Genomic DNA, 13,359 nt, shown 5'->3' on the forward strand with positions numbered 1-13,359 from the left:
TACAATTTCATCTGCAAACCTGTTTAGTCAATCTCTTTTCAGTATAGATTCAAAAACATAGATAGATAACTACCTTACCCTGTAGAAACAAAGTGTGCTCATAATTCAGCTTAATTTATCAAATACTGTGCATATTGCTACACATTAAACATATTGTCTTGACCTAATATATGTCACTGTCAATTTGTTAGTGGTTACTTTTATCTCTCATTCTTTTCATGCAAATCATGTATAATTACCAGTATGGAAATACAATAGAATACAGTTATTCTGTGGCGTGTCTTTAAGGAAAAACGTTCATTTATTTTATTTCTTCCATTAATCGAAGAATACGACATACAAGAAAAAAGAATATATCACTTGTTTAGGTATTGGACCCCTAATAGTTATGTTTTAAAAATGGCATTTGCTTGGTATATTCTTAAAGTTGACCATGTTTTGCACTGTGTTGCAACTTTTAAAACACCTTTTACCGTGCCGTTTTTTTTGTGTATAAATTTTGTATAATTTATGGTATTTCCTCAAGCTCAAGTAGAGACAAATTTCTATGTGATTGCCACTATCTAAAACGTTTGCAGAGAATTTATTACAGCATTAATTTTGATAAAAGAAACATCGAACTATTGTTAAACAGTTATAAAACACAAAATAAAACTGCAGATATAATATTTTTTAGGGTGCCTCGAGTAAACAGATTTAATGAGACAAAATTCTAACTCCAACATTGAAAAATTAAGGTCTAATCCTGTGGGTCTGTTTTGAATGTTGCTCACTTCATTCAAAAATAACCTTGGGGCAGAAGTAAAACCTACCTGCATTTCTTCCACAATATGTAATCTAAAGAATGAAAGCAAAATAGAGAACGTTTACCGCATGCAACTCAGTATTTTAAAGATGTCTAACTCTCCTGATTCAGAGGTAAATTCACTTTGAACAGCAAGAAATCGGTTATAAAATGAAAAGTTTCCACTTTTGTATAATACATCCATAATAAGTCTTGAAAGAAGTAAAAACTTACTAGAAAAAAGGAAAATATGGAGAAAACAAATTGGTCCCAGTGGGGCTTGAACCTACGCCCCTCTGAAAATTGCAGTCAAAGTAGGTTTATGGTAGGAATTGAATACTCTTCAAAAAGGAGGTACTCTATTACCTTAAAGGTACGGATGGAAATAACCGGCTTTTAGGTAACTCTTTTGTGGTAACATGGCAGAGCCTTGGTACCGCTTACACAGTTACCTTCAAGTTAAATGTTTCTATACGTACCTTTCTCCAGTTGAATACTTTTATATCATGACGTTAACGAGCAACGAATATGGGGAATTACGAATATTTTTTGAAATATACCTTTTGAAGCGGACCTTATTTTTTTAAACTCATGGAAACTGAGACAAAAATGAAGAAAATGAAATGAAAAAAATGAAACAAGAGGTAGCATTCTCCTGCTATCACTAGATTTAACGGATCAGTTTTTTTAACAAATGCGGGTATTTTATATCAGTGATTTTAAATTAACAATTTTTTCAGGATTTAACTTTTTATATATCCATGATACAGACCATCGTTTCTTTTGCTTAAGTTTTATAATAATCTTGTAGAGCAAGTTCTTGTATCCATTACATATTATATCTTTGTTTTCATGCATTATAAATTGTAGAATATACGCCTTGCTATATTAGCTATTGTGAAAATATATGATACATTAATCGAAACTTTATAATTAAACGTCCGACAATAAAAATCATTATCATTATTTTAGCAAAGAAGAACTGTTAAATTTTGCATAAATGACCTTATGTACTTCTGTACATAATTTATGGTAATTAACATGGGACATTAATATAACAATTATTTTTCTAAATGACTGTATCTCTCTGATAACATTCCTTCTTAAACATCTCTTGTGGACTTATGAATGTCATTTTGCCCAGTAAGTCTAAACAACTTTCTGAAAGAAAAATAATTATCTGTTAAGAACGTTTAAGTAGTAATAGTGAGAGAATGATCTAATCGATACGAAACAAGTAATTTGCTGAAATACCATTGACTTGTCCGAAACGCGAAAGCTGGCAAGGATAAAAAAGAAACAAAACTGTATTTGTATTGAAACCGAGTACTTCTGAGTTGCGGGCCTTCGTTAGTTAAAACGTAATGTGATTATATTATATCCTGCACAAAAATGTTTTCGCGACTCTCTTGTCCTTTTCCATTTTTTTTTCCATTTATACTCAATTTGACCTTTTATTAATATTGAATACTTTTCTGGAAACGTATGCCATTGGCTGACATGTATCATTTTGTTTCCAATTATTGAGCCCATTCGTTGCAAAGATAACCATGTTCATCAGGCTGATGGTGTCAGAGTACACAGAAAGGCCAAAAAAAAACCCACAAAAAAATAATAAAATACAGCAAGTTTATAATAGTAGTATCTAACGTTGTAATATTGTTATTTAGTTTCTGTTCTGTATATTTCCAGATATTTCGTGCGAAGGTGCATTCTCTAAATAAGTGGACTAAGATTTATCTGTGTGATTTACAAATACATGTAGAATATTTCCCGTGAGATAGATTCATAAGATAATGTTTGTGTCAGTAGAAACAACATTGTGAACACATATCTATTGAAATCGTATTGCTTTAGAAGATGAAAATGATTGTTGAATTCAGCCTGTATTTGTGCATGGATCAGTTATGTTAAGTGCATTCTATCATTTGCTTGCCGTTTTATTCCAGACTTGAGATATTTGTTTCAATTTGATGTTTTCTGGTTTTATCACAGTTTGTGACCTTATCTTGAATACAATGCCTTCTAAGTAATTAATTGATTTTTTCCGCATTATACTTCAAAGTCTTTAATACGAGTATAATTATGTATTTTCGGCAATCAAATTCGGTTTTTCATTTTCGAATACAGTTTTGTTTGTTTAATTTTTTTTCATCAAAATGGCATTTTTGTCTATGTTTAAGAATCCCTATTGTTTTTGAGGCCAATAGGTTAAACGTTAAGGCTACAGTGACCCGGAGGGTGAAATGGTTTCCGAACTTTGACTCATCAAGGATAACAGCTACGGCTTTCAAACATATACAAGGATTAAGTACCACAAAAGGAAGGTCCCTATAGATTTAAGGGTAAAGGTTTATTTCTGGTATTTTATATTTCCTTGCTCTAAGAAAAAAATATAATAACTACGGCTTTATAGCTTTACACACTGACTCAGTACAACTTAATGAAGATCCTTATTGTATTATAAGTGTGTGGTTCTAACCAAGGTCACAGGGATGCTCCTTACCCCGTATTTATACTTTCACTTCAGTTTCTTTATATTGTTATTATATTCTTATTATTTCTCATTAATTTCCTGTCGCCCACATACCATCTTGGTATCCCTAATCCCCCTACCCGTCTCTTCCTTTGTAACTTTTTGTTTTACTTTCAAATACGTTTCTAGAGGATATATACCAATAAAAGAAACTGTTCTTTGTTTCATATAAAATTCAGCTACTTCAGAACAATTTTGTTACAGTTTCTAGATTTTCACTCCGTCGTAGACCTATTTTCCACAAGATATACATACATTTGCTTCAAGAAAACGAAAAGGAAAAGGGTTATTGAATCGTATGCAGTGAAATGCAAGTCAACTGAAGTCAGGTACCCTCATATTGCCGCATTTCAGAAAGCGGTCCGCAGAATAAACACCCTACTTTCGTTTTCAAGTAAACAACTCGAAAACATGCGAAAATTAGCATGAAAAGTGTCCTATTTTACGTAAAATTCATTCCACGAGTGAAATAATGCCCATTTGGCCCCGATTTACGCGCAAATGCGCGAAAAATGGAAAAATTAGAATCTATTTATTAGGGACTTCTATCGACTATACCACGGAAGCACATTTTTGACCGAATTACTACATTATAACCTATAAGAAATATTTTTTTTTATCAAATTTCATAACATTTTCATGTCTATTTTCAAGAAAGATGTAATACCGAACATGTTAACAAGTTTCATTGTGAAAATTCGAGATTTTAGAGAAATATAGACATTTAAGTGAGGCCACCCCTACCCATTTTCTGTGCTAAATTTAGGATCTATGATCGCTTCATTGTAAATTTTGGTAAAAGTTTCACCTGTATGCATTATTTTTCACTTTGATTCTGAAATATTATTCATTCCGTCATAAATATGACTCAAATGGATGCATTTTGTGCATTTTCACACATTCTGGAGACAAAATATTGGCCTTTCTATTGCAGAAATTGCTGCAGAAATAGGCGCGTCTACTCAAAATATGGTCAAAATTCAATTTTTTTTTCAAATTTAATGAATACTTTGCATTGGAAACATCATTTTATAACTTATACAATCGATTTATGACTATTAAGACTAATTGTGATGTGTTTCGAGAAAAGTCTTATTTCAGCTCTTATAGACCCTCATCGACATACCACACCCATCACCCCATAATCCACATTCCATCCTCACACCCCTGTCCCTCTCCCTGTCCGATTTTCTTTTCCCGTTTTTCTTGCAGTTCAGTTTCTTGATACTGTATCTTCGTATCCACATACCGCTCACATATACCTACTGTTTTCAGCAGGATATGGGGAACTACATATGACATATGGTATAAGAATCGTTTTTTGTTGAAGAAGCGGAAGTTATTTGGCTAGAAGGTAACTGTTCAGGCGGTAAAGAGACTCTGTTTAGATTCTTTTTCTTGCATATAGAATTCTTCAGTTAATAGAAGAAATAAAAATATAACGATTTTAAGCACTGTTTTATTATAGTAGCATACCAATTTACGCGTTCATTCATTAATTACAGCACATTAATCATCTTACACCCCGGGACAAAGTGTGTTTCTAGCACTGACAAAAGACACGGGAGAATCCTCGAAGTTTCTTTCTGTTGCGTAATAAGTTTTGTTTCGTTGTCAAGCTTTCATAATTTCGTTTTAACGCGTTGGCGGCACATAAAGATATAAACACACACATATATATTTAAAGCTAAGTCATTTAAAATGTACACACTGATATACATTAAAATCACCCTACGATCCATTTAACACCCATTTAATCACTAATTATTAAGTGCTTATAGGTTTAAGTGTTATGTTGCCAAGTCATGAAACCCTACCATTTTGGTCAAAAGGTCTACTGTACGTACGCTTACATTTAAAATATACGGACACTTGTAAATATATAGGCTTACGCGTAAATGTAAGTGGACGTGCATTATGCGTTCACCTACATATTTCGTTACGTGTGCATTTACAATTTGTATAATTTTTTATGTATACGTTTTTATTACGCGCACGTACATATTATCGTTCCCCCATCTATACGTTACACGCGCCGCGCAAATATAAACGTCTGCGTGTAATGTTATACATGTACGCGTACATATGCACTTACGATGTTTACGCGTGAAGGTATAAAATGCAAACGCGCATGTAATATTTACTATTTGCACGCATATCTTAATTCGCACACATGAATCGAAGTTCAGGCTCAAATGGTACAACATATGAATTGGTAAAATGTGCAAAACTGTCGGGTTTTTTGACTGACTTTACGAAGAGGCATTCCTATATTAAGTCTGTTGCTATTTTTGATAGATTTATCGATCTGATTATGATTTGTCATAATATACTGTTTCCTTTCAAATGACAAAATGATATGCGTTATGTCTGGACGTGTCGGACATACATTGTGTTAAGGTACATTCAGTAACATGTTCATGCGATAGATGAATCTTACCTTGAATTTAAAACTGGAAATATAAAGTTTACAGGACTCCAAGACAATGACATTATACTTGCCAAACTTTTTATTACATTACATTAACCCGACTCACAAGCTAGATCAGTTAATTGCTTCTTAATAGTTTTAAGCAAATGAAAACTATTCACTGTTACAACATGATGGTTCGAAGCGATTTTGGCCACCTCTGTTTGGTCGACACCCGGCCCAATACCCACAGAGAGAACCTCCGCTTGTCTGTGTAGAAGGTTTGCTTCGTGTTTGGTTTGATCCTGGTTGTCAGATCGTCCGTCGGTGATGACTATAACAAACTTGGAGGAATTTGTCCTCGCACCGTTTGCTGGAAGTAGAGTTTGTGTCCGCACAAAATTCAAAGCACCGGATGTATTCGTCCCTTGTCCCATATACTGAATGTTACGTATAGCATGAAGAACGGCGTTTCTGGAATTGTACTTGTTAAAGAAGAAATCATTACGGACACCAGAAGAGAAAGTGACGACACTGAACTGGACGTTATTAGTACCAATTGAAAATTGGGCGGCAAAGTCATATACGAACTCCACCTCTGTCTTGAAGTTGTCAGCACCTTCACTGTCGGATGAATCCAGCACGAAGACGATATCTGCTGGCTTGAGGCCGCAAGCTGAAATACAACAAAGAAATGTCTGTAATATCTGCATTTGTTCACAATATAGCTTTAGTGTATTTGATATGTTAAAACACAACTTTCTAAACAGGAACAAGCTAAATTAGTATGCATTCTCCCTGTTTTCAACTTTGAAGATTTTTCATCTATTTAAACGTTACTGAAATACGATATAATGGATACTTTAATGTGGTATTAAATATTTTGAAGTAGAAATAACATTTTTTAAAAATTGTCTGAAGTATTGATTGGTTTGCCAACTGATTAGTCAATGTTAAAACTGACCTGCTTTTGTTGTTGTAGGAGGCAGTGTAGTTGTTGTTGTTGTTGTTGTAGTAGAAGTAGTTGTGGTGGTGGATGTTGTTGTTGTTACCCTGTTAGCAGCTGAATTAAAAGAATATATGATGATATTATATATAAAACAAAACATATATCTATTATTAGTATGGTATTCGTTAATGAGATAACATAACATTACAGCACTGATGATACTTCAAACAATTATGGCCTGAATGTTTAATTGTTTAATGTAACTGATCTGAGTTGCATAAACATCCAGTTAATGCTGTGAAATGTCTTCCCGTACTGGAACTCATTGTTTTTACATTCCAATACTTTGGGATCATGGAGAACATTCTGTTTTACTAAAACAGAATTCCGCTTAAGCCGGTGCTAGGGGGCGTGAGAGGCGTTGCACATTTCATTACCTATCATGGAAAGACCCAGTCCAACCGAGTCTGCTATTATGTTTCCTTGGTTGCAGTTTATGCTTCAAAAGGATCTTTTCACAGATTTTATCTTTCAGTTATGTGTGCAACATGTATGTGATATGAAAGACAAAACATAAACCATGCAATGGACATTTAAAGACGTACGATAGCAGTCTCTGTATAAGAGATGGGCGAATGTTTTCCCAATAATAGAATTTCTTCAAACTTTGGATATTGAAGGACAATCATCCAGGAAACAAAGATGCGTAATAAATGTCATAGGTCACCACTACTGAAAAAGAGTTATCTGCCCTTGAAAACAGCATTTTTTGAGGAAATGCCATTTCAAGGTCACATAATTATTTTTCAGTACTGGTGACCTTTGACTTTTATTGCATATTTAAGAAATTCTATTATTGGGAAAGATTTCGCCCACCTCATTAACAGAGAGTCCTAGCATACGCCTTTAAGTTTATATTTACAGAACATAGCGAACTCAATAGAAGTATGGTGATGACATGTGAACATACCGAAAATTGTGATCCTACTATGATGAAACACAAGGAATGTTATGCGAAGTGCTACGTATAAATTATATTGAAATGTGGTAGTAGCTGATATTCATATTAATGGTAAGTTCATACATTATATTTATATCAATGATATAACATTGGAAGTTTTTTCCCCGAATTCGATAAATACGTCAGATATATCTTTATCGTTTGTGTTTTTTGTATCCTTGCACTGGTCATTTCAAAATTTACTGTTTCTTAATTCATTTTTTTTTCGCATACCGCTATGTCGGCTAGATTAATACCGCATTGAACGGTATCATTTTTTTAAAACAAACGTTTTTGCTCTATGTATATCTTTAGCTGAGTTAAATAATTTAAAATGACCGTTATTTGACATTATTTATCAAGTTCTAAATATAACTACAGAAACATAAAGAATTAAACACCAAGAAACATATAGTTCATTTCGCTTGTGACTGATGTATTCTTAATTCAATTCGACTGCTATTATCAAAGAATAATATCACATTAATTAGGTAAGTTATAAAATCTGTGAAGCAAATAACGCAACCAAGCAACATAACAGCAAAGTCGGCTTTATTGAGTTGTTCATGAGAGGTAATAAACTGTGCAAAACCCCTCATGCTCCCCGGGCTAAGAATGAATTGGACGATCCCGAAATACCAGAAAATATTACAACATTGAGTCCAAGGACGGGGAGACATTTCACAACCACTATACGGTTCTTAAAGACCGTTTTTGTGATAGTTAATAAATGTATGTGGTCTTCATGAAACAATAATCTACGTTATAAAAATATATATTCAAATATTGATCAGAAAATCAAAGTTTGCAAGGAAGAAAGAAAAGCAGGTAAGGAACAATTTATACATTTTCCTAACACTGTAATACATATTTATAGTACATATGCTATATCGAGCATCGTATGTATGCAAAATTATGGATCTGGACTATTACGGAGTATATTTTGTGTGAAAAGTTTTCCTTATGTTTCTTGCGATTTAATGCATGAAATTTCTAATACAAGAATTGGTTATCGATATGTGATGTATGACATTAGCCATTTAATATGATTTACCGCTTAACTCCTTTAATAAAATCGTTAAAGCAAAATCCTATTTCGTTCGCTAAAATAATACATGCTGTTCTGTGTTCTGCTAATTTAGCCGGGGTATGCAAAAACTTATAGGAAATTTACCTACGTAATAATATTATTTTTGAACTGACTTGTATACGATCTGATATCACGTTATATAGTTTGCTGACAGATTCCTGTTACTGAATAGATAAACAAGAGCTGTCGGAGGACAGCAACGCTCGACTATTCAACAGCCTTGTCAATTGAATGAATACAAAAGTTGAAAAAGGGGCATAATTTTGTAAAATGCAAAGTAGAGTTATTGAACCTCTGTACTGCATGTCATATCATGACAGTGAACAAGTGTGTGAAGTTTCAATCCTTTCCAATTTGTGGATACTGAGATACCAGCTTACATACAAAAACTGCTAAGTCAAAGGGGCATAATTTTGTAAAAATGCCAAGTAGAGTTATGGGACCTTCACAGTGCATGTTAGATCATGACAGTGAACAAGTGTGTGAAGTTTCAATCCATTCCAATTAGTGGATACTGAGATATCAGATTACATACAAAAATTTAACCAAAAACTGCTAAGTCGAAAAAGGAGCATAATTTTGAAAAAAAAGAGAGTAGAGTTATGGGACTTGCTTAGTGCATGTCAGATCATGATAGTGAACAAGTATGTGAAGTTTCAATCCATTCCCATTAGTAAGTACTGAGATACCAGCTTACATACAAAACCTTAACCAAAAATTTCTAAGTCGAAAAAGGGACATAATTTTGTAAAAAAGCAAAATAGAGTTATGGAACCTGTGCAATGTAGATCAGTTCATCACAGTGAATCAGTGTGTGAAGTTTCAATCCATTCCCACAAGTGGTTACTGAGTTACCAGCTTACATACAAAACCTTAACCAAAAATTTCTAAGTCGAAAAAGGGGCATAATTTTGTAAAAAAGCAAAATAGAGTTATGGAACCTGTGCAGTGTAAGTCAGTTTGTCACAGTGAATAAGTGTGTGAAGTTTCAATTCATTCCCACAAGTGGTTACTGAGATACCAGCTTACATACAAAACCTTAACCAAAATCGGGACGCGGACGCGGACGCCGACGCCGACGCATGGATGAGTGCAATAGCTCACTATTCTATGAATAGTCGAGCTAAAAAGTATGTGTTATGCTCATAGACTGATGTGTTCTTAGGCAATGTTTCTGAACATACTTGCGCAGATTTTGTCGACAACATCTTGGTGGATTTGTGCAAGCTGATCGAATGTACTAACTTTAAACACGTGGTCGTTATCAGAAGCAATAACCTAAACATACAAATGTACCAACTTTTAACACATTCTTATTATCAGAAGCAAGTATCTAAAACCATGAATGTACTAATTTTAAAAACATGGTTATGCGTTTTATTTTGAAACGTTTTAATATGTGTATAAATACAAGAAATTTGATATGTTTGCAATGCTTCCACAATACAAGAATCAAATTTAAGTTCATAAAATAACTACAAAATTTAAATTTCTGTACTAAAATGTTCATTAGTAAATATAAATTAAAACAAATTCTGCTTATCATTGATGCATATGGAACGTCTGATTTTAAAATTTGTATGATTCAAATAAACATCAGTCAACACTGTATGATCTTGTAGAGGAGAAAGCACTGAAAGAAGTGTAACATTCATAAAAGTCTGAACTTTAAGTTTGTGTCTGCTTCTGGGTAGAGTTCAGGAGAAACAACCGAACAGTATTTATTAATTCACCTTTAATTCATTATTATCCACATTGTTACCAATCCCTACGACAAATGTCTCAATGCCGGCTCTACAATTATTCAAATACAAGATGTAAATATAAATTGTTTTAAACACGAATTATGCAGTTTCTTGAATTTGTTTCAGGAAAGTTTAAGTAGACAAAGAAAAAAATGCATATACAGATCACCTGTAAATATACCAGGGAAGCCCATGTTGATATTGTTACACTAGTTTTACAAATGCTGAGCGTCGTTTTAAGCTTCCAGTAGAAACATTAAAAGGTTAAAGTTAATTTTTTATACTTACGACATCCACGGAACTGCATTAGGATTTACATTAAAATGGTACAACTTTACTGTTATATAGGCAAGAACATTAAAACATCACATTTCAACGCTTTTCTTGTGACAGAACACTGTGTTTTGTAAAGACTTGTTTCTTTGTTTGTTTATCCTGCGTTTAGCAAATATTGTTGAATATTATTTTCTTTATATTAATACTCTTATGTTATGATATGATATCCCCTAAAACTAAACGACTTATCCGCCACTGATATCTAGTTGATATGAGCTGCTATTTTGAATAGTCGGCTCTAAACTCTCTTTTTGCTCCAAGATAAAGCATAATGTACTAGTGACCTTAAAAAGTAAAAATAATGTTCGTAAAATTATTTCTAAAAGATGTTCTCCGTATCATATTTGAAAAGCCTTCATGAGAGTGAGCACAACAGACCATCTGAGCTTAATGAATAGCATCTAATATGACTTACCTATTATCAAAATTTAAAAAAGGCTATCATGTACGTTTAGCCTTGTCCACCCTAAAGTTTACACTATTCCTCATCTTAGAGAACCTTGTAGTAGATTTTGAAATGCTTGATTTAGTGGGTATAACATCTTGTCATTTCACACTTAGAGACATAAATTAAATTGAAGACATATTAAAATTCTGCGAAAGCGTTTCCTCAGACGGGAAATGTTTAAAAGATGCAGTATAACATAAATGCATAGGGGTCAACCCTTGCTGTAAGTCTTGTTCAAATGAAAATGAAAACTACTTCTGAATCAGTTTGTAGAGAAATGTAGCCCAGAACTGTCATTTGCTGTTTATGTAATGTTTTCTGCAATTCCTGTATTCAAATGTATTTTAACTCGACTGTGATGAAAACTTTAAGCTTATTTTAATCACTCTCGAGTCTACTTACTGAAAAAAAATGTTCTGGTGTCTTATGAGAAGGCATGGTCGTGGCCCCAGTAGGGGCTCTAACCATTTGAATGAATATAAGACTTCAAACCTGTGCAAATGATCTGCTGAGTGCTTTGTCCTATCTGGTTCAGTCGACCGTCCGTCTGTTAACACAATTACTACTCTATTTCCATGACTGCGATGTAACTCAGATCGAACAGCATCGAGACCGGTGTTCGTCATCGTTTCACCATTGCTACAAATTGAAATGGATCAACATTTACAGAAAAATATTTACATTCGCTCTATTCTTTTCCATAGATAATTACGACAACACTGTTTAGTGATAACGGACCGCTGTTTTGACGACGTCCGCGTATAGTCAGAGGGAACGTTTCTTAGATGCAGTTGTTCTGTCAGGCGAACAGAGTGACCGGGAAACTGATTTTAATGTAAAATGCATCAAAACCTGTGCAATTTATAATATAACATTAAGAAATATAATAAGAAATGAGTTGATATTTTTCGGAGTTCTTAAACGATAGAATAGGATCGGCAAGTTACACATGATTCATGGATTTTCCGATACTATTTTGTCGTTCATTTCACAATTTAATGACTTCGATAAGTATTATGACAGTTTACCAAACCAATATTTGACGCGTGAACGTCTACTATATTTATTGTTAGCTTTATGTATTTTAAACATTTTGGTACATTTTGATTTGATTTTGACTATTTTTTTTTCTCCTTACAATGTATCTAAAATCGACCCTTATATACAAATGAGTGAATGAAACTACCAAAACGTTTACAAAGTAAACAAAAGGTCGTGTAAAGATACTCAAGGTATTGAAATATATTTGTAGTTAATCAGTTCTGTCTTAAATCAAATAGGATCTTATTTATGATCATGTGTAACATCCGAATTTAACATGAGCATTTTTTTCTTTACCTAAAACGCAATACTTACCTCCATGGTACTTTTAGAACATTTGCCATGATAGTTTCCTTGTCACGGTTGTTATTCAGATGCAGTTCATATCGTGCGTCATTAGCAAATGTGATAAGACAGACACGTGTCTGTGTGCCATCTTCGAACGAAAATTCATTAACAACCATATTTACAAACTCCAGCTGTTTGTGGAAATTAACACCACCTTCACTACCAGAGGAGTCAATGACGAAACAAACATCGGACTGGATGTTGTTACAAGCTGAAAATCAAAATGTGTCTCGTTGAATTTAGGGAAAATGTGAGGTTGAACAGGAATACATCGATAAAATGAAATTCTCTATTGGACTCAAACATGTATTTTCTTTTTCCGTGTAGGTCCGCTTAACCTGCTATCAATAACTGTCCCAGGAGTGACGAATAATACCCCCACAATACGGGCTTGTCGCAGAAGTAAGGCAACAATAAGAAAACAATGACTACAAGAAAGTGCAATTTAAGTTGTTTAACTTGAAGTTTTTTTGTCCGGAAACCATTTGTTTGGCAAAGTTTAAGTTGGAAAGGGATAATAACTACGTCAAAAAATGGTGGTTTATTGCCAAAGTCGAACTTGACCTATATTTTATAATATTAAACCCGTTTATCAAAAATATTTAAATATGTCAAGCCTTTCATAAGTCATTGTCCGGAAACCATGAGTTTGGCAAATTTAAAGTTGGAAAG

At 33.5% G+C, this 13,359-nt stretch overlaps 1 protein-coding gene across 1 annotated transcript in view; it reads right to left on the bottom strand.

Moving 5' to 3' along the window:
* LOC123557973 (collagen alpha-3(VI) chain-like) overlaps window positions 1–13,359 on the bottom strand; it is a 33,171-nt gene that overhangs the window by 14,169 nt on the left and 5,643 nt on the right. The window contains exons 5-10 of the mRNA XM_053544778.1: window positions 12,655–12,898; window positions 11,791–11,937; window positions 10,503–10,563; window positions 9,954–10,047; window positions 6,695–6,793; window positions 5,849–6,406 (exon numbers count right to left, since the gene is read on the bottom strand). Coding sequence (XP_053400753.1) covers window positions 5,849–6,406; window positions 6,695–6,793; window positions 9,954–10,047; window positions 10,503–10,563; window positions 11,791–11,937; window positions 12,655–12,898 — 1,203 coding nt within the window. The remainder of the gene's footprint in view (window positions 1–5,848; window positions 6,407–6,694; window positions 6,794–9,953; window positions 10,048–10,502; window positions 10,564–11,790; window positions 11,938–12,654; window positions 12,899–13,359) is intronic.

The sequence above is a fragment of the Mercenaria mercenaria genome, chromosome 5 (assembly GCF_021730395.1).
Source record: "Mercenaria mercenaria strain notata chromosome 5, MADL_Memer_1, whole genome shotgun sequence".
Lineage (NCBI taxonomy): Eukaryota > Metazoa > Mollusca > Bivalvia > Venerida > Veneridae > Mercenaria > Mercenaria mercenaria.